We start from the raw sequence: 22888 nt of genomic DNA, 5'->3' as shown, positions 1-22888 counted from the left end.
CTCCTAACGGAATACCTTGGGGTGTCTTCTTTCTAAAATGGAGTCATTTGTGGGGTTCCTATACTGCCCTGGCATTTTAGGGGCCCTAAACCGTGAGGAGTAGTCTTGAAACCAAATGTGGCAAAATGACCTGTGAAATCCTAAAGGTACTCATTGGACTTTGGGCCCCTTAGCGCACTTAGGGTGCAAAAAAGTGCCACACATGTGGTACCGCCGTACTCAGGAGAAGTAGTATAATGTGTTTTGGGGTGTATTTTTACACATACCCATGCTGGGTGGGAGAAATATCTCTGTAAATGACAATTATTTGATTTTTTTTACACACAATTGTCCATTTACAGAGAGATTTCTCCCACCCAGCATGGGTATGTATAAAAATACACCCCAAAACACATTATACTACTTCTTCTGAGTACGGCGATACCACATGTGTGACACTTTTTTGCAACCTAGGTGCGCTAAGGGGCCTAACGTCCTATTCACAGGTCATTTTGAGGCATTTGGATTCTAGACTACTCCTCACGGTTTAGGGCCCCTAAAATGCCAGGGCAGTATAGGAACCCCACAAGTGACCCCATTTTAGAAAGAAGACACCCCAAGGTATTCTGTTAGGAGTATGGTGAGTTCATAGAAGATTTTTTTTTTGTCACAAGTTAGCGGAAAATGACACTTTGTGAAAAAAAAAACAATACATATCAATTTCCGCTAACTTGTGACAAAAAATAAAATCTTCTATGAACTCATCATACACCTAAAAGAATACCTTGGGGTGTCTTCTTTCTAAAATGGGGTCACTTGTGGGGTTCCTATACTGCCCTGGCATTTTAGGGGCCCTAAACCGTGAGGAGTAGTCTTGAACCCAAATGTCTCAAAATGACCTGTGAAATCCTAAAGGTACTCATTGGACTTTGGGCCCCTTAGCACAGTTAGGCTGCAAAAAAGTGTCACACATGTGGTATCGCCGTACTCAGAAGAAGTAGTATAATGTGTTTTGTGGTGTATTTTTACATATAACCATGCTGGGTGGGAGAAATATCTCTGTAAATGACACATTTTTGATTTTTTTTACACACAATTGTCCATTTACAGAGAGATTTCTCCCACCCAGCATGGGTATGTGTAAAAATACACCACAAAACACATTATACTACTTCTCCTGAGTATGGCGATACCACATGTGTGACACTTTTTTGCAGCCTAGGTGCGCTAAGGGGCCCAACGTCCTATTCACAGGTCATTTTGAGGCATTTGTTTTCTAGACTACTCCTCACGGTTTAGGGCCCCTAAAATGCCAGGGCAGTATAGGAACCCCACAAGTGACCCCATTTTAGAAAGAAGACACCCCAAGGTATTCCGTTAGGGGTATGGTGAGTTCATAGAAGATTTTATTTTTTCTCACAAGTTAGTGAAAAATGACACTTTGTGAAAAAAACAATAACAATCCAATTTCCGCTAACTTTTGACAAAAAATAAAATATTCTATGAACTCATCATACACCTAACAGAATACCTTGGGGTGTCTTCTTTCTAAAATGGGGTCACTTGTGGGGTTCCTATACTGCCCTGGCATTTTACGGGCCCAAAACTGTGAGTAGTCTGGAAACCAAATTTCTCAAAATGACTGTTCAGGGGTATAAGCATCTGCAAATTTTGATGACAGGTGGTCTATGAGGGGGCAAATTTTGTGGAATCGGTCATAAGCAGGGTGGCCTCTTAGATGACAGGATGTATTGGGCCTGATCTGATGGATAGGAGTGCTAGGGGGGTGACAGGAGGTGATTGATGGGTGTCTCAGGGGGCGGTTAGAGGGGAAAATAGATGCAATCAATGCACTGGGGAGGTGATCGGAAGGGGGTCTGAGGGGGATCTGAGGGTTTGGCCGAGTGATCAGGAGCCCACACGGGGCAAATTAGGGCCTGATCTGATGGGTAGGTGTGCTAGGGGGTGACAGGAGGTGATTGATGGGTGTCTCAAGGTGTGATTAGAGGGGGGAAATAGATGCAAGCAATGCACTGGCGAGGTGATCAGGGCTGGGGTCTGAGGGCGTTCTGAGGTGTGGGCGGGTGATTGGGTGCCCGCAAGGGGCAGATTAGGGTCTAATCTGATGGGTAACAGTGACAGGTGGTGATAGGGGGTGATTGATGGGTAATTAGTGGGTGTTTAGAGGAGAGAATAGATGTAAACAATGGATTTGGGAGGTGATCTGATGTCGGATCTGCGGGCGATCTATTGGTGTGGGTGGGTGATCAGATTGCCCGCAAGGGGCAGGTTAGGGGCTGATTGATGGGTGGCAGTGACAGGGGGTGATTGATGGGTGGCAGTGACAGGGGGTGATTGATGGGTGATTGACAGGTAATCAGTGGGTTATTACAGGGGAGAACAGATGTAAATATTGCACGGGCGAATTGATAAGGGGGGGGTCTGAGGGCAATCTGAGCGTGTGGGCAGGTGATTGGGTGCCCGCAAGGGGCAGATTAGGGTCTAATCTGATGGGTAACAGTGACAGGTGGTGATAGGGGGTGATTGATGGGTAATTAGTGGGTGTTTAGAGGAGAGAATAGATGTAAACAATGGATTTGGGAGGTGATCTGATGTCGGATCTGCGGGCGATCTATTGGTGTGGGGGGGTGATCAGATTGCCCGCAAGGGGCAGATCAGGGGCTGATTGATGGGTGGCAGTGACAGGGGGTGATTGACGGGTGATTGACAGGTGATTGACAGGTGATTGACAGGTGATTGACAGGTGATCAGGGGGGATAGATGCATACAGTACACGGGGGGGGGGGTCTGGGGGGGGTCTGGGGAGAATCTGAGGGGTGGGGGGGTGATCAGGAGGGAGTAGGGGGCAGATTAGGGACTTAAAAAAAAAATAGCGTTGACAGATAGTGACAGGGAGTGATTGATGGGTGATTAGGAGGGTGACTGGGTGCAAACAGTGGTCTGGGGGGTGGGCAGGGGGGGGTCTGAGGGGTGCTGTGGGCGATCAGGGGGCAGGGGGGGGGGAAATCAGTGTGCTTGGGTGCAGACTAGGGTGGCTGCAGCCTGCCCTGGTGGTCCCTCGGACACTGGGACCACCAGGGCAGGAGGCAGCCAGTATAATAGGCTTTGTATACATTACAAAGCCTATTATACACTGTTGCAGCGGCGATCCGGATGCCAGTAACCCGCCGGCGCTTCCGAACGGCCGGCGGGTTACGGCGAACGGGGGGCGGAGCCAGTCCCCGGCGGCTGATCGCGTCACGAATGACGCGATCGCCGCATAGCCACTCCCGCAGCCGCCCCCGCCGATGGGCGTATTGCGGTCGTTTGGGCCCAGACTTTGCCGCCGCCCATCGGCTGGGGGCGGTCGTTATGTGGTTAAATCAATTGTGATGTTCCTTGCTCATGCTGTAAGTAGGTAGCGGCATGTCACACGGAATACTCTACTAGTAATATGTATAATAGGTCCTTAATAATACAAATATTAATTTGATTTATATATCCTTTAGATCGCACTTGGACACTTTATCTGAAGAATGAATTCACATTATGTGATTGAGACTATTAATAATTTGCATGATTAATTGGACACCATATATTTTAATATTTTACACAATTTTTGTATTTTTTGCACTATATATAATATTGTTGCATATTTGTAAAAAAAATTTTTTTTTAATATTTTCATATTTATATACTTTTTGGATGATATATGTATACATTTGTAGTACTGCTACTTCCTTTTTTACAAAAGTATTTATTTATTTATTTATTTATTTGCTTATTTATTATGTATTTAGGGGGCCCAAGACAGTATTATATGGACATTAATGACGCTTTGAGGGAGCAATATATAACTGCTTAATCTTTTTACTATTTTTGGCTTACTCTGCCCTGCATCTCTTCCTTCGATCGCAAATGTTCTAAAACAAATTCCTAGGATACATCTTTATATATTGAATAATATGTTTTTAATTCATATATAATTCACATTTATTCAGCCCATAGTGTGGGCAAACTATTTCCACCCGATATACAGGATTAATGATATGTCATGGGGCTAGTGCACTCTTTGGAGCGCACAGTGCGGTGACATCACAGGGTGTGGCCATGCCCATTAGGAAGTAGACGTGGCGGATGCAGCGCTATTGCGTGCTGTATAGGATTATATAAGGAGGCTCCCGTGCCCTAATTGGTTATCTCTTAGAATGCAGAGGGGTCTGCGATACATGCGAGATCAGCAGGGGGTACTTGCCAGGCTGTCCTTTTGCGGGGATCTTGGTGGTGAGTCCTGAACTTATCCTTCCTACCTTCTATCCTACTGTTGGACATTTATCTACAGATTGACTGATGACATGCATCTAGGTTGTTAAGGCAGGGATGAAATTGGGAATCTATACACTGCAGGATTTATAGAATATATACATCACCTTGTTATCTTCTGCATATGTATTTAACATTATTGTATGCAATATGATTATATAGAACGTGACCATTATTATATGTGTCATTTATCCTGGACACCAGACCTGTACCTTTTTGCTATGTTTTAATGGTTTTTAAAGGGATATGTCCCTAATAAATTTGTTCATACTTCACGGATTGGTTGTGTAAGAATCAATTATTACTATATGCTATATGGAAGGCTTTTATTTTTATATGCAGCTTTGATACCAGACAAAGTCTCAGCCAATGCAGACTATATGCTAGTGGAGGTCTCAGCAGAGGCAGACTAGATGCCAGGCAATGTCTCAGCTGAGACAGACAATGCTGAAGATAATATTGCTCCAAAGGGTGCTGGTGACTGGACTGTTGCAGGCAGTACTAAATACTGGGCCATGGCAGGTGATGCAGGACACTGTCCCATGGTAGATTGTGCTAGAGACTGGGCTAAAGCAGATGATGCTGGAGTTTGGGCAAAATATATACTTTTTTACTCACTGGCAATAGAGCTTGTGGTGATTAGATACCAGCATGTAGCAAACAATGTTCATTAGATAAACGTGTAAATATTTACAAGTGACCCACTGATATGATCACAATACTGAGTCAGACATCATGATAAACCTTTATACAGCAGCTTTTGCAAAATTTGATGAAATGAAATACATAGGCCAGTGTTTCTCAAACCTGCCTATGTGACTCCCCAACGGTGCATGTTTTGCAGGCAACCTCACCTATGCACAGGTGGTGTTATTAGTGCCTTAGCTATGGATTCCATGTAGCTGAGACACTAATTATTCCACCTGTGCGTAGATGAGGTTGCCTGCACCGTTGGGAAGTCACAAGGACAGGTTTGATAAACACTGACAGTGTTGGATTTCAGCCAGGACACACTAGACACTGTATTGTCCCATTTCTAAGTCTGAAATTATACTTAAAGAGACACTGAAGCGAAAAAAATATATGATATAATGAATTGGTTGTGTACTATGAATAATTACTAGAAGATTAGCAGCAAGGAAAATATTCTCATATTTTTATTTTCAGGTATATAGTGTTTTTTCTAACATTGCATCATTCTCTAATATTTGCAGATTACACAACACTCAGCACTCATAATTATTCTTTCAGAGCAGTCTGTGAAGTAATGACCTCTCCTCTGCCAGAGGAAAAGTAAATAGTTAACTAACAGTTGAGATAATAAAAGTCAGAAAACAGCCCTCTCCACGACTTTGAAAGTCGTAGAGATAATGCCTTTTTTGTGTAGAGATAACAACTGGAGTTTCTTAACTCTTCCTGTACTGGAAACAATTAGACTGACGTATCTGATCTTAATGTTTTATTTCTTAGCTGTACTGCACATACAAATCATAATATCATAGTTTTTTTTCACTTCCGTGTCTCTTTAAACACATTATAATCAGCCATTAAACTGCACTTACAATACAAGCGTCTGCAGCCTCAGCTCCCGTTCCCAAGTACCTGTGTCCACACTAGACCTACAGGGACAATCGGTAAGGATATATGTGCTTGCCACTAGTCACTTAGAATAAATGCACTCCTTATGCTGGGAGTACACCGGTCGATTCTGGCTCTCGATTCTGCGCCCAATCGTTTTGCCCGCTCGATTCTCTTATCTTCCGCTCATTTTTCTTATCTTTTTTCAATTAACTGCAATGGTGAATCAAGCAGCAGAGCGATCGAACGGTGATCGGACATGTTGGAAATTATCTATCAAGCCATCTTAATGGCTCAGAATCGAGCCGTGTATTCCCAGCATTAGACTGACAGGCCCGAGTTCTTGTTTTGTGTGCACCTTCTCCAGAAAATACTATTTTCATCTCTGAATCTTCTTGCTTTGCTAATATTACAAACTGGATGACAGATGGGTCACACTGATCGCTGCGTTCTAACATTTGGGAGAGCAGAGAACATATTTGGTGAAGCTGGCATGGTTCAGTGCTGTTTGATGCAAGCCACAATATGAGAACCACTAGTATTTCACATTCAAAATAATTAAAGAAGCAGGAAACAATTAGAAAGCACACATTTTGAATAGTGGCAGATGTTCTACATGTTTAAATTAGACAAAGGGATATAAGACATTTTCATGGGTCAAGTTAACAACTGCTGCGGCTTTACCAAATAATTTGTATGACAATATGGAAAATCTAGAAAGATGAAGTATAACGGTGTGAAAAAAAATATTTACTCCCTCTGCTCGCAAAGCTTTTCTTGTAAAGTTGAGTATGGTGTGACAGCATGCTACTGATGTGACATATGATATTTCAGTTTAGCAGAGATGAAATTGATAATTTTTGCTTTGCTTTCTATTTCTCTCTTACTTTTTGTGAGAGCAAAATGCCTTGATGTAAAAAAATAAAAATAAAAAAGGAATGAAAATGATTTCAAAGGGAATAAAATGTTATGTTGCATGCATTAGCATGTAACCTTGGGGTAACATGTGTTAAAAAAAAGGCACTGATCAAGATTGCAATTTACTAGTACTACTAGCATCACTGATGTTATTTCTGTTTAAAGTTACAGGCATGTCACTGCTACTGTGTATACGTAGAAAGTAGGGCATATGCACAGAAAGCGCATGACAGTTTTATCCGTTGGGCCGGTTGACTAGGGATGCTCATTCGGATTCCGCGGAAATGCAATTTCCGAAATTCCGATCGGAAATTGCATTTCCGCATCAGAATGCGGAAATCGGAAATGCAAGTGCGTTAGGCGGATTTCCGCCTGAAATCGCGAAAATTCCGCCCGACTTTAACATCGATTTTCTCAAAAACTATGAGGTCTTTTTAAAAACTTTTTTTGCATCTTGTTCACAAGATTCAGTTTAATAAACCCTGACAATTTGGTGTTTCTAGGACTTACAGGGGCTTTGCTATTAACCGCTAAAGTCGGCGGATTTTTACTATAATGTAAAATGCAGAAAATCTGCATCTGCCTATTTTCTGCATTTACTTTACAGTAAAAATCCGCCGACTTTAGCAGTTAATAGCAAAGCCCCCGTAAGTCCTAGAAACACCAAATTTTCAGGGTTTATTAAACAGAATCTTCTGAACAAGATGCAAAAGAAAGTTTTCAAAAAGACCTTATAGTTTTTGAGAAAATCGATGTTAAAGTCGGGCGGAATTTCCGCGATTTCCGGCGGAAATTCCGCATTGGAATACGGAAATTGGTAGCGGAAAGCGGAATCGCTATTTGACAATGGCGGATTGCGGATTTACCGCGGAATCGGAAATTGGCATTTCCGACCATCCCTACGGTTGACATGGGCGCTCGGAGGGCGTCGCATTACCAGCTGCTAAACGCTTCTCTGTAAATGAGCAGAGAAGTGTTTGACATCAGTTCCAGCCATTCAGCAAATCTGCTGTGTTTTTACCACTACAGAGGGTTACGGAAGAGCTACTCTTAGCTGATCCTGAACACTACTTGTAGCGTCAAGGACGTAACGAGACGATGGGATCAAGCTTGGCTTTTGCACGAACAATGGAAAAAGTCAGTACTGATGTTTAAAAAACACTGTCTATTCATTTACAACTGTGCTTTTCACAGTTATCCTGACCTGCATCAGCCAGCTAGTGTGAGCATTGTTAAAATAACGTGTCCAAGAAGCATAACGTGTGTTATCCTAGCAATGCTCACATTACTAAGGTAGCTCTGGTCATGCTAATTGTGCAATGGGTGCTACCTTGGCTGCACACAGCAACTTAACCACTTGAGGACCACAGTGGTAAATATCCCTAAAGACCAGGGACATTTTAGCTATAATGGCAACTGCAGCTTTAAGGCACAGCTGCAGAGCCGCACAACACAGAACATGAGGGATCCCTCCCCTTTTCCCCCCACCAACAGAGCTCTCTGTTGGTGGGGTCTGATCGCCCCCCAGTTGTTTTTTTTTTAATATATATATTTATGTCCCCAACCAGCCAGCCTCCCCCAGACAGCCTATCACAGCGGTCGGCTGTGATAGGCTTCAGCCTATCACTGCCGATCGCTCTCTTATCCCCTAGGGGGACAGCCGTGTCACACGGCTGTCCCCAGTGCAGCGCTGTTGCTGATCGCAGCGCTGCGCTGTGTAAATTCGCCGTCTAACAGTCTTCCAAGCGGCAATAGCCACTCGGAGACTGAAGAGGGGGCTGAGCTTGCCCTCCGAGCACGAGATGCACGCGCAGCGTGCGCACTGATCGCATGCAAATTAGAGCCCCAGGACTTGACCCCAATTGGGGTTAGGCGGTCCTGGGGCTGCCGCCGCGGCCACGCCCATTGGCGTGGGGCGGTCGTGAGGTAGTTAACCAGAATTTTGTGCATAAGCCCCACCGTTTCCCACAAAAAAAATTAATAAGTGCCCTTTTCCCGTTTCCCCCAAAAAAATTAATAAGGGCCCTTTTCCACTAGCTGCGTTTTGCCAAAAATGCAAAACGTGCGCGTTTGCTGATTCTTAAGTGCAGCCTGTTTAAAATAAGAATCTTGAGTGGCCTTTTCCACTGCTGCGTTCAGATTTTTAAAAAAACGCGAACGCATGTCTGTCCAATTATGATGCATTCTGCGTTTCAATGTACAGTATAGGAGCGCATAAAAAACGCATAGAAACGCTTTTGCATTTGTTATGACTTAACCGCTAGTATGTATTTTCATGAATCTAGACAACACTTGCCAATCAGAAAAACGGAAATGCAAACGCATGAGAAATGCACAAAACAAAAACACTGTAGCTAGTTTACTGTCAGTATAGGCACAGAAGCCCTTCTTAAGAGCAGTTGGAAAGCTGTGGAGGACATGCTTCCTTTTAAAGGACCACTATGATTAAAATTTTCACAATTTGAAATACGTATTTACACATACAAGTAAGATGAAAGTGTACCCAAGCCAAATCTCCTATTGAGGCTTTCCTCTGTGTTTTGCTGTCCCCCTCGCTGAGCGTGGCCCCCTGGAAGCTCAGACCATACATTTCCTTTGCCATCAGTGCAGGCATGCTGTAGCCGCACATGCAGAGTAAGCTGGAGCCGCTCATGTTGCGTGGCTATTAAACGGCTCACTGATGATAGAGGAGGTGTGCAGCCCCAATGTAGAGAATAGAGTATGCTGAGGGAAGCTTCAATAGGATCCCCTCTCTTTAAGTAATTATCTCTTTTTGAACCTGAGTTTCGGCTCTGGTTTCTTTTAAAGTGTACCCAAGGCGATATGCGACATGATGAGATAAACGTGTATGTACAGTACAAAACATATTAATAACGATGGGGAACTGTTGATCCTTGTTGGTTGACCACAACCTCCAAGTGTCTGTAATAAGAGAGACCAGGAGCCCATTAGTACAGTATCTTAGGATATTTATTTATTGTATTTATAAAGCACCAATATATTACGCAGCACTCTACATTTACAAAAAGCTAAACAAAGGTGGGCCCATTCAATCACTGATTTGAATGGGCCCACCTTTGTTTTGCTTCTCTGCCCCTCCTTTGACCATGAAGCAATGCATGCTCTGTCCACTCCCTTTAATTTTGCACTCCTGCCTGGAAGCACAGGAGCCGTGTTCTGGATGTGCATACTTCAGAAATTATGTTTGTTTATGAGCAGAGCTTGTCAAGTATGCATACCCATAACACTCCCAGCCTCATCTGCTGTGCACATCTGTACAAAAGGGCAAAATTACAAGCAGCGCAAGTGGACAGAGCATGCACTGCTTTTTTGTTCTCTGTGCGACTGGCAGCAGTTAGAGCCCAAACAGGTGACAGTGCTTAAACTGTAGTGCAGAGAATGTTTTTTTGATAGCTGACCAGTAATAATCTATCTGATAGCATTGAGGGGAAAAGGACACTTAGCAGAGCTGATAATTCCTGTCCATGAATGTGTGCATGAAAAATCCACCGTACTCCAGAGTTGCGCTACTGTAAACCCCTGGCACTTCCCACAGCAGCTTGTATGTATCCACTCATCATACAGAGGACAGGATCATCAGGTGACAGCAGCTGCTGACTGTCATCTCACACTCCTGGAAGGGAGAGAGATGCAGGTATCTGTGGATTTCAGGCAGAACAGAGAAAAGCAGGATAGATGATTTACTTTGACATGTGATCTCTTATCTCTCCAAGTCCTTTGCCCCTTCTGCTTTTTTATTGCACAAGCCGATGGCCTTTGTGGCCTTCCCAGAAATATGGCCCTGAATAGATAGGTTTGTTAAATTACATATGTATGTACTCTGTGTGCTGCTTGATAATGTAACAAAAGCCCTAATAGAGTCTACTGGGAAATTAAGTCAACCTCAGCAAAATGCCTACTTGTATGGATTCTAAACAACACCTTAGCCAATTTATTTGGTTCAAAGTTATCATTCCTCATACCATTTGTATTTGAAAAGTGTAGCTTTCTCTCCACTGCTTGGAAAACATTTTGAATGACTAGTTAGTGTTCAGCTCCATGCAACCAGCTAAATGCTCAGCTGAGATTTGTGAATATAAGCTACTTTACTTGCCAACAGATTTCTAACTTGCTCCAGCCAATTCTGTGACACATACAACTCCAGATGGCACGACCAGTTCAGTGACACTGACATTTCCTATATTAACTTTGCAGCATCCTGTGTCACCTGCCTTCTCATTGCATAATAAATCAGCATCACCAGCGCTGCGTAATATGTTGGCGCTTTATGAATACAATAAACAAATAAAATAAATAAATCATCAAGCTGCTCTTTCAATAGCCAATAAGCAGGAAGATAACATAGGGCTCTGCAAAAATTAACAGAAATATATAGTATCTTGTGGCTGATTGTACGGTGCACAGAGGATGCTTGAAACAGAAGAGTGAAGTTAATCTCAAATTACATGACACATAAAACGTATTTAACGTGAACCTGAACCAAGTAAAATAATTTGAATAAACACTTTATGTATCTGCAAATGAATATTGCATACTTACCTCACTGTCAGTTCCTCTCAGAAGCTCACCATTTTCTGCTTACAACAATTCCTTCCACTTCTGACAAGATTTTGTCAGAACTGAATCTGGGAGCTGCATGGCTGCAAATAGCATACGTATTTAACACACTGGAGGATGGAGGACATGAGGGATAGAAGGTACATGATGGGGCATAGAAGGGAAATAATGAGGTATATAAGGGATATGGAGGACACAGAGGAACAGCGGGATAGACAGGTGTGGCTGCATGTCTGTAACACAATGGAGGACATTGGGGACTGAGGTGCAGGTCTGAATATGTATTATTTGGACTATGAAATGACTGACTTCCTCCCACCCCTCCCTTTTGGGGGAGAAAAAGTGCATTTTAAAGTATGAAAAAATAAGATATATATATATATATATATGTGTTTCTTTTTGGCATCTGTGTAAGCGTCGCTGACTAGTCACATAATAAGATATGAAACTTCCTACTTTGGGTGTTACATGATCAGATGTGATTGACTATCCCGTCAGCTGAATCCAGAAAGGAGAGAAAGTAAGGTGTATTACTACTCCAAGCACAGTGGGCCCATGAATCAGGTTTTATGTTCAGCATTGTGCTTGTATACACTATATATGTTCACTTGCCATTTTTTATTGCTATTAGAATGGGACTTCCTCAGCTTTGGATTTAGATGAGTGTTAATTTTTTTTTTTTCAAATAAATACATACCTGATTTAAAGGGTGTTTTTCTGTTTGCCTGGAGTTGAGCTTTAATTTGAGTTGATACTATGCAAGGAATGAGTTACAGGCTTTGTCAGCAACATAATGAACAGAAACATCACATACCCAACTCAGTGATGTATGCCAAGGCAGCGTGGGTGTCAAGTGAAAATACTGAAAGCACAGTCACATTAAGAGTTTCTGGTTTAACATCCAGGGGCTGGCGAACAAGAGTGCCTCTCCTTGCCTGCCAAGGACTAGTGCTAAGTGAATCTCCTGGCCTCCCATTTATATCCAATACTATTGATTACATGGGGACCTTGTCCCAAATGTCTCAGTAAAAAAAAGTCCATCTAAATTTTTGTTTGTCCACCATGTTGAAATGGTTTTATTGTGAATGGCAGAGTTGTCAGAATTCACAATGACATTGTACAGAGATATAGTTTCAATTCTATTGACAACTATATCTTGTTGTCTAGTTTGAATGTCATTCCTTTAGAGGTAATGTTGATGGACATTTACAAAACAGATTCACAGGTAAAACATACTGGTACTGAGCACACCCAGAAGCAGCCAATCAGTGAGTATCTGCTCTCATTTTCTAAACAGCGCTTTTTACACACAGATGTCAAAAACTAGAAACTGGCCCATCATTCGGTAGCCTAACGAATGTTGAGTGAGCACACTTAAAGTAAGCTGTACAATAACCTACTGGCTTACAGTGCAGTGTGTTAAAAAAAAAACATTTTATTTTTTAAGAGGAAAAAAAAATCAACTGGAATTCTAGAAAATAAAGTAAATGAACCAAGCTGATTTTCCATCTAGCCACTAGAGGTCTCAGTTTGGAGACATGAAACATACAGTTTTTCCATCTAGCCACTAGAGGTCTCAGTTTGGAGACTTGAAACATACAGTTTTTTTCATGCTGAATGAGTAATTTGCCTACCTGCTTCCACCTCTAATCTTACAACAGTAACACCTAGTGGCTAAAAGGAGCAGGAGCTGATGTTTGGCTAAAACTTTGGATCCTGGTATCCCATGGGTTTTTCTTTTACTCATCTGATCTTGTTCTTTGTTTTGGATTTGCTGCATTATAACTTTTAAAAATCCAAAGATGTTACTGCATGTCTTTACAAATATACAAGTCTTGTCAGTTTTTATCCAAGACCATAGTTCATGCATTCCCTTTTAATATCGGAACCAACATGGCTTAGATAATAGGATGTATTGCAAACCTGCATTTCCATTTACAAGTATTCAGTTTTGTTAAATCCTGGTGCAAGTGACTGTACCCTAATCAGACGTCCTGAGATTGGAAAAAAAAACCTGGATAGATCTTTCAGTTTACTAACTAACTGAGTTTTCGGTGTATAATTTTCCATTCGTTTTTTTGTTTATCTCATTTACAGTAGACTGCTAGTCTTTGTATCTTTTTCTTAATATACTCACATGTGAGCTCCCCTACGAAAACTCCTTAACTCTCATTAGAAAAAGCTGTAGCTCTAGAGCTATTGAATATACAAGCCATTAGAGGTTATTCTAAAAATGCAGAGGAATTTAAAACCTGGCAGTGATATGCTTTAAATCCAAAGAGATTCTGGTGGTAATTTTTAGTGATACATGCAAAATAAATTAAAATTTACATACAAACTCATGAGGTGTCATGCTTCAACTTCTGAAACACCTATTTTAACAGAGAATCTCACCCTCGAGATTCTGATTGGCTGCTATCTGTGATACCTGTGTAGCAGTTTTCATAAATGTCCACTTCTGTGTTTTTATTGTGTTTGGGTACTTCTAGGTTTAGTTTGTTACAATGTAGAAGTTTGTTAATATTTAGTACATCAAATTGAGCTCATGTAGATAATCTAATTTTTCATTATTTTTTGTCATCCCCCACTGTCTTTTGTTTAAAACACTGAGTCCTGTCATATTTGTATATATACTCATGCTACCTTACTTTCTACTCTTTTCTCTGTCATGCATGCCCAGTTCATCGGCCTAAACCAAAGCCATCACCTGTGCCTCCACCCACTCAAACTCAGGCTAACATGTTAAATCAAAGGCTGAAAGGCATGCCTAGACCAATACCAAGTACTGTATCGGCTTTATTTCATTTGATTTGTTTAGCCTAGCCTCTATCTCCCCTTTTCCCTAATCCTTCAGTGCTGGAAGAACCCACAATGCATTGCTGTTCCTACCAATGCATTGCTGGCTACTCCCAGAGCTCTAGGAGTTATCCTAGCATAGTTTGAACATCGGCCTCTAAGCACTTCCTCTCAATATGTCCATTACTGTCTAGATCTGTCCGGCACCAACAACATTTTCCAATATGAATGTCAGCACAAAATAACATTCTTGTTACATAACATTGTGCATGATTATGTTAATATTTATGACTTCTAAGTTTTAAACTATGTCAGAACTGCTTTTAATAGACTTTGTTTCTCATATATCAGTGCTCCAGCTGTTAGGCTAACATACTAGCATTGATCTTTTATTTTACATTCTGGGTTAGGGGAACAAAAAACCTTTTAAGTTATGAAATTGAATACAAATACTGTAGTGCTATTATAGGGGGACGAGTTTATAGACTAAGTAGGATGCCAATAAAATTAAAATACGCATTTGTTACACATACTATACAGGCACACCTAATTTACCCACCACAAGGTTTTCATTGCACACCACCTCCCAATATGTAGGATTGCAGGTGGTGATTAGAACACTTCACAGTATCAATCAGAGGTCAGCAAAGTCGTGGTGAGCTATAAGGCAGCCAGAATGCAACCTTGCTAGTTTTTTTTTATCATTTTGCAAGTGTGCAAATAAGTCACCTCGTCCTGATACACAGCCCATTCTAATATGCAAATTTCAAGTAATACTTATCTTGGCCTGGACACATGGTTAAAAAGCCAGAGTCAGTGGAGGAAAATGCACAAAACTCAGAGCTGGACCTTCAGTTTTTGGGCTTAACTTCCACCAATATTGCTGACTATCAGTTAGAATCCTGTTTGGGCCCATTTCCACTAGAAGCAGTGCAATGCGGCTACATAGCCGCATCGCACCACGGGTATCCTGAACCCAATGCATGGCAATGGAACAGTTTCCATTGCATGCATTGTGTGTGGAGCGATACGAGGATTTGCAGCATGCAGCAAATTCTCGGCCTGGCCGCATTCACACGCATCTGCCCGCTGTCCCCTCCATACACTTCCGCATCAGGAGATGCGGATGGGACGCGGACGCCAGTGGAAGTGATGCGATGTGGCTAGGTAGCTGCACTTGCGGAAACAGGCCCTTAGTCCAGGATGCTGTGATAGGTGGCATTATTGGAACCCAATCAAATCGATCAAATGTTTAAATTGATTTAAAATCAACCTTCAGCCCAGGATTTATCCATTTAGTTCTCAGAGGAAAGTAGTTCTCATAATGAGGTCTTTAATATTCGAAAACATTCCCAGCTGTAGTACCCTCTACTCACATTATCACAGTGTCCCACCCATTATTTTTACATAAAATTTTGCTCATGTGCGATGCAGTATGCTGATACTCAGTAGTGCTCATTATCTGCTAGCATCTCTTAAGCCTCTTCCTGCAAAAAGGAGGTAAAAAAAAGATCACAGGCAGAGAAAAAAAAACAACTTTTTCCTTCCCAAATTTAATTCACCCCTTTATCAACTTTATCAACATATAGCCTTGTATTGGAAAGGTCCAAGCCCATCACTGTGGCTTCACCCCTTGGCCAATGCCAATTCATGTGGCTTTTAACTTTCAATGCATAAACTCTCAAATTGTCACTGAACCCCCTTCCCCCACTGTTGAGGGTAAGGGATCTTCCCCACAGTTTTTCCTTTAAGTGGTCAGGGTAATACAGTGTAGGTGTTTTTGGTACTACTGGCTATTTTGTTGTCCATCTATAAAAGTGGCGACCAGATAATACCATAACACCCCTCGTTGTTTGCACTCCACTTGCTCTTGGGCACTGGCAGTGGAGAAGAACCCCTTGTGGTTTATATTGATACAGGGTGTTTTTCAATGGGGAGAGGAAGATTTGCTGCTTATAACAAAGGCACTTCTAAGCTGTGCATTCTTAATGTAGACCTGCATCAGACAGGTCAAAGTGTAATGGCAGTAATTATAATAAAACAACATCCAAAAGTGATTTGATTCATATAAAAATCCCAAGTATCAAAAACCAGAGCAGGGTGAGTAATCTCTTATTTACACTCTCATCAAAGAGCGGAGTGAGCCGGCTTTCCATCATCAGGATGGAAGTAGGCACGTGTCTACGGTGCCTTATGGTAAATTCAGCCCAGTGTGTACTACAGATTCACTACCTAATTAACAGCATTCCTGCAAAAAAATATATCATAAAAACGTGCCTTGGAGTGCGCTGCAGTACGGTTTTTAAAATATTATATACCCTTCACCTGAAGAACACAGCTATCACCATCATATCACCAGCAGTATATCACTATTGAGAGTAAGACTATATAAAGATTTCAGTACAATTCCATTTCCATAAAAAGTATAAAACTGAGAATCTGCTATGATACTGTTAATTTGTTGGTAGACTTTCAGTACACACATTCCTTTTAAAGATGGGGGTGGTACCACTGGGCATGGCATTGCAGTTCTTGATACAGAGGATTCTCATATGGATTTTATGAGTTTATGTTTTATCAATGGTAGAGTTTTCTTTTTGTCTTGGATTGTGATATAGCCATAAATTTATGCAAAAAAATCATATTTTTGATGTTACTAAATCACAAAGTCAGAAACACCTTAAAATATGACGTACAACAGGTGTTGAAGGCACAATGTAAGTTTAATAGAGCAGCACCAAAATAACAATTATATATAAAATATAAGTACAGTATATATTATATGTATATATTTTACAGGAATTTCCCTTTAAGCAACATTGTGTTTAGATATATAAATATGAATTTCTTTTTTATACAGTAGGAAGCAGTCATGACATTTTGTATTAAACTTACCTTCAGCCTTTACAAAATCGCACAAAAAATATTTTAATGTAATAAATTAAATTGGCAGCAAAAGCAAGGCTTTTAATGAAAATTGCATGAGCACTGTTGGAGGCAAGATGTTTACTCTGTCTGCTCTATCCTCTACACAGACTTTGGTGCACTCTGGCTGGAAAAATAATAATTGCAACCACTAATTTTAGCATTACTATTTTGTAGTTTACTTTTTTATTTACAGCACAGTATAAAATGGCTACAGCTAAATATAAAATGCATAGTGGCCATGTAAACAATGATTTGCAAAATCATTACACATTTAGCTGGTTGTATGCTGAACCCAAATCGACCACATTTTCAAATTATTATGAACATATCATGTTAATATTTTACACTCAAGAATCCTAAGCTGGAGCACTGTTTTTTTTCTGTAGTTTAAAAGACAACTGTGATTTTTATTTTGTTTGTTTAACATTAATTATTTAGCTTTTTTATTTAATTGTGCATGATTTTCTAGCGTTTTGGAATATCCCGGACTTTGACTAACCCTAGACATTTCTGCCTAACTTTAATCCTGAAAGCACATTCTAAATCATCTTCTTCTACTTTAGAAAATGTAGGTCGGTTAGTTACTCCTGCCAAAAAGCTTGAGGACACAATACGACTTGCAGAGCTTGTTATTGAAGTTCTCCAGCAAAATGAAGAGCACCATGCAGAGGTGAGCAATGAACTCTCCTATAACTTTTTGCATAAACAGTTTGTAGAACATACTCTACAATAGCAAGGAATATCTTCCTGCAAAAGTTTTAGTAGCTTTTCTATATTAGTAATTAGGTGAAAAAAAGAACTAGTGAAATGTTGGAATTATTAAGATGTTTATAATAGATTACATTTTTATTATGTGAAGTTCACCTTATGGGGAAATGGTTGAAAGTACAAGAAGTTGCCTAGACTACAGCTTAGAAACTGTACAATTCTCAATCTAAACAGTTCTAAAAGATATCAAATAATGGTTGCTAGTTTGAAAATGTTTTGATTCTAATACATATTCTAGATTGGTATAAATACATTGATGGTTAAATCGGATCTCCATTTTAATCCCTTTTTTCCTTGAAACCTATATACATAACCACCACCTGCCAATTTTTTTTATTAGTTATGAGCATAATTTTTAAATTTTAACATTTTTAAATGCTAAAAATATTTTCATATATTATCAATTTGTTTTATGTAAACTTTTGGTTAAGTTGTTTGACATTTTTAATCAGTTGGATGGCGTTTATAATGTCAAAAGCCAGCCAGTATCTTTTATATCACGATCCACTGCCATCAGCCAATTCACAGTACAAAAAACTAAAAGACCCAACTAATGCTTGATTTGCATATTTAAATTTCCTCCCTGTTTTTCCATCATTCTTCGTATCTTGGATGGTCCTGGCAGGGAAAAGAGGTATGTGGTTAAACTCAACAATCTGAGTCACTTGCTCTCATAATCTTGTGCATGTCCTTCATGTTTCTGATGGGATTTTATCCTTCCTTTTTTTTGCTTCCTCCGTAGTTGTAATCTAACTAGTGTAGCAACCAGATCATGTAGATTGTCTGTGGAACTTAGTTGTTCCACAAATTTGAAGTGTGCAGTGGTAATCCAGTCCATGCATGCAGCAATGGATGTATTTTACAAGCATTGCAGCTAACCCTAACCACAACCTGACCCTCCACTAATCTTTCCCTATCCTCCCATTTTACCCATGCTAGTTTGTAGGCAACCTGTCATAATGCAGTAGTGCAGGGAAAGATGTGGGATCAATCTTAACTAATTTAAAGACAATTGTAATTGCAAATACAGTTTAAACTACAACAGTTCATGTAAGTGTAATTCAGTTTGTTTTTCTCTCATTTGCAGTAATTTCCTACATTTTTACACTGACTCATGTTTTCTGTAAATATCTAATCACGCTAATGGAAATGTTTGTCTTTTTAAAGTTACCCACCACTTGATTAGATATTTGCAGTAAAAAACAGGTTCTTTTGACCTTTGTAAAGAATTGCTCCTCCAGCAAATCAAATACTATGTAGATAAGATTTCAGCATCTCTGTTTGTTTTTTTTGTTATTTAAAAAAAAAAGAATACAAATTATACATCTATGTATAGTATTATTATTCAACTGAATATGTTACATGGAAGCTATAGCTTATGTAAAATGTTTATATAATATAATTGGTGTGGATCATTTGTTTTACACTTAAGAGAAATAGTTGATTAATAATGTGTGTGTATTCTGAAATGTATCTGTCTATTTATTTACTTATTTATTTTGTTTTTACTTAATTTAGACTTTTTTAGTTTACACTTTAAATTACAAAAGAAATATCCATATTTCATAGATTAACAATAATGTGAAGACCCTGATACTGACATGTTAATTTTTCAGACTCCTTATAGTCAAATGGTGGCACACAATCACTTTAATAGATGTAAAGCAAACTTATAACCTACATGTCCATTGTCATTTTTGCATGAGAACATTTGCCACACTGAAGAGTCAGTGTAATTGTCTGTTTTATGAGTTATATATCTGCCTCAAAAATATGATGGTGTTTGTATGCTACCAGTTGAATACTAGTAGTTGAAGCTAATGTGTTGATGTTGGGGATTTTGCATAATTAGTTGTGGTATATACGATTGCACTGTGTGCAATATAAATATATTCTCTTATTTATTTATTTTTGTGTATTGTACAGTGTGGCGATCACGCTCAGGGTATAGATTGTCCTTACCCTTGTTTGTTTAAGAAGAGTGATGTTCACAATTAAGGAATGGTTTAATGTTCAATAATTCCTGCACACAGATATGACTGCCTTATAACGGTGCCTGGTTTCATAATTTACGCATTACAGCAAGCCAGCTAAGTGATTCTTAACTAGCATTTTCAAATATCACTCAGTACGCTTGTAATTCCTTATTATGACAAATGTGTGACACAACTGAAAAATAAATCAAAAAAATATTAGGTCTAAATTAATCATGTTACCAAACAGAACATGTATTTCCTGAGAATGAAAATGTCATTCTGTTCATTAGTGCTTTTTCACTGAGAAAAATATATTTTTTCCCCTCTCCTGTGAATTTTCAGTTGGATGGATATGATTGCAAAGAAAATGTATAGTGTCAATTTTGTAAGTGCACCAATAAGACGCAAGTCTCTAATTTGGGGGATTTGGATCAAAAACCAATATAGCGTCAGCTTCATAAATCTGTTATCCTTTCTTGTGAAAGTAGACATTAATTAAATGAAACTACAAGGAATGAAGACTAAAGCTGAGTTGCCAATGTTTTAATTACTATGGCAAAGAAGGCTGATAATAGAAGGCAGTATGTATTTTAATCCACAAAATGAATTTGGGGTGTATACCAAATTTGCACAAGGCATGATAAAGCCAATTCAATCATAATAAAGGCTTTGTCTATTTCCAACCTTAGTGCTTAGATCATTGTACCTAATTTACCTAATTTTACAATAACTTGGACTAGTCTAATATTAGCTGAGGTAGACTTACCAGGCCTGAAACTCAAGTATTCAGAATGAATAATAGGGAGAATAACTTTTTTAGTTGTGCTGCAAGTGTTTAGCAAATAAAATAGTTAATAATATAAATTTAGAAGGGCAATAAGTTGATAAGAGCCATAGTCTTGTGGGTTATTTCAGTAATTGTGGTGTCAAAAAATAAATCTGGTAAATAAATCAGCTCTCAAGAAGACATCATCCACATAAGGTAGAAGAATATCTAAGGATCACCTATATACTTCTGTTGGAATACCATCAATGCCTATTAAGGCCTAGAGCTTTTCCCAAGGATAACGTATCTAGGGGCTTCGTCACCTCATTCAGTTTGATGAATTGTCTACAATAACACAATGTTCTTTACTAAGTTTTGAGAACGCCACTCCAAATTAGTTAATTATAGTTAAGAAAAATTATCTTTTTCTAGTAATTTTAAAAATACTTCTTTTTAACCTTTAAAGTGAACACCCCCTGCTTCCCCCCCCCCCCCCCCCCCTAAAAAAAGAAGAAAAAAAAAACAACAGCCTCAAAAGGCATTCAGATCAGTGTGAGCACAGTTGCAGAGCTTGTTTTTACTTGTCCATAAGGTCAATTATTAGCTAATATAACATAAATAACTTGCAAAATACCTGGTAAGGAGCCCAGACAATGGACAATTTCTCTACCACTGCATGTCTGTGCTGTAGGCTGCAGTTCTTTCAGAAAAATTCAGACAGTATCTTCCCCCTTGCAGTCTAAACAGTGAGAATAATGCATTTGCAGTACCCCCACCCACAGACTCAGAATGCTATCCTGCTGCGCTCTAACATCTTATTACTGTGAAAGCAAATGAACACTAAGGCAATACATTCATTTTTTAGACTTGTGCTTGGGAATGGACTTCAAAGAGACTCTGAAGTGAGTGTAAAAATGGATTTTTACCTTATATTCAACAGGGGCATGTTTGCCCCTGCTAAAACTCCGCTATCCCGCTTTACCCCCAAATCCCCCCCTGCAAAATCCACAACTTTCTTGGTCGTGGATTTTGCTTCTGTTGGAGGCAGAGCTATGAGCCGCAGCTCTGCCTCCATGTGCCGTCTATCCGCGGCAGATCTCCGCCTCTCCCCCACCCCTCTCAGTGAAGGAAGACTGAGAGGGGCGGGGGAGAGGCAGAGATACGCGCTGATAGACGCGCTGAGAGGCAGAGCTACAGCCATTAGCTCTGCCTCAACAGGAAGCGCTCCCCGGGCACCACGGAGAGGATTTGGGGGGGTAAAGACCCCTCGTTCTGCCATGGGATAGCGGCGTTTTAGCAGGGGCAAACATGCCCCTGTTGAATATAAGGTAAAAATCCATTTTTAAACTCATTTCAGAGTCTCTTTAAATCCTTTGGATACAGTGTACTATGAATGGGTGTACAGAGCTATATGCAGCTTGGCCTCTTAAAATGCAAGAAGCATGGATTTCCTATGCTGCCTTAGGGGCGCACATGGGAGCTGTGGGAGCTTCCACAGCACCAGGAGGAGAGGTAGCTAGCAGTATCATGGTGGTTGCATTAAGACTCTTCCATTACCAGGTGAATCTGCCAGCATCTTCAGAGCCAGAGGAAATAGATGGTATGAAATTCACTCATTACCAAAATGATCAAAAATATTTTTTTAAAACATTAAATATACAGTAGGATGCAAAAATTTGGACACCCTTGTTAATTTTCATGATTTTCCTGTATAAATTGTTGGTTGTTACGATCAAAAATGTCAGGTAAATATATTTCACCAAGCATTGCTTATTAGTAGGAGGGCTTTTCGGTCTCTTTTATCCCCCTATACATTTCTAGTGGTTTGGGTCACCCCGAGTTGCTTGGTTACTCTGTTGTACTGGTCCAAACCCTATCCCATACAGCCAAATCAATTCCTGCTATGTACTGAAGAGGGCCAAAAGCCGAAACAGGCTGTCTACATGTGGTCTTGGTGTGGCTGTGTAAATATTTAAAGCAATAGACTTGCTATACACCAGTGGTTCTGGATGCTTGTCTAGCTTACATGAGGCAAAAAGGGATAATTTGCATATTCAGTAGTGTTGCAATTTGGGTAACCACAAATGTTCACCTATAGCTGAATTATTGCAAATTTCCTTTTGTTTTAAGGAGGCACATTTTACCAAGTATTGCTTATTAGTAGGACAGCTTTTCGGTCTCTTTTATCCCCCTATACATTCCTAGTGGTTTGGGTCACCCCGAGCTGCTTGGTTATTCTAATATATCATATAGGAGACACACACAGTGATATTTTAGA

General features: G+C 40.0%; 1 protein-coding gene across 20 annotated transcripts in view; it reads left to right on the top strand.

The window, feature by feature from the left end:
• The window catches only part of CADPS (calcium dependent secretion activator), a 769567-nt gene that overhangs the window by 520679 nt on the left and 226000 nt on the right, over positions 1-22888 (top strand). For 10 of the 20 annotated variants that reach the window (XM_068253773.1, XM_068253774.1, XM_068253776.1 and 7 more), the window contains 2 exons: positions 14057-14158; positions 17664-17770. In XM_068253773.1, the coding sequence (XP_068109874.1) occupies positions 14057-14158; positions 17664-17770 (209 nt within the window). The remainder of the gene's footprint in view (positions 1-14056; positions 14159-17663; positions 17771-22888) is intronic. The other 10 variants (XM_068253772.1, XM_068253783.1, XM_068253782.1 and 7 more) reach the window with 1 other exon arrangement.

The sequence above is a fragment of the Hyperolius riggenbachi genome, chromosome 9, assembly GCF_040937935.1.
Source record: "Hyperolius riggenbachi isolate aHypRig1 chromosome 9, aHypRig1.pri, whole genome shotgun sequence".
Classification (NCBI taxonomy): domain Eukaryota; kingdom Metazoa; phylum Chordata; class Amphibia; order Anura; family Hyperoliidae; genus Hyperolius; species Hyperolius riggenbachi.
Note: the sequence above shows the minus strand (reverse complement) of the source record. Positions and strands in the feature narration are given on the sequence as shown.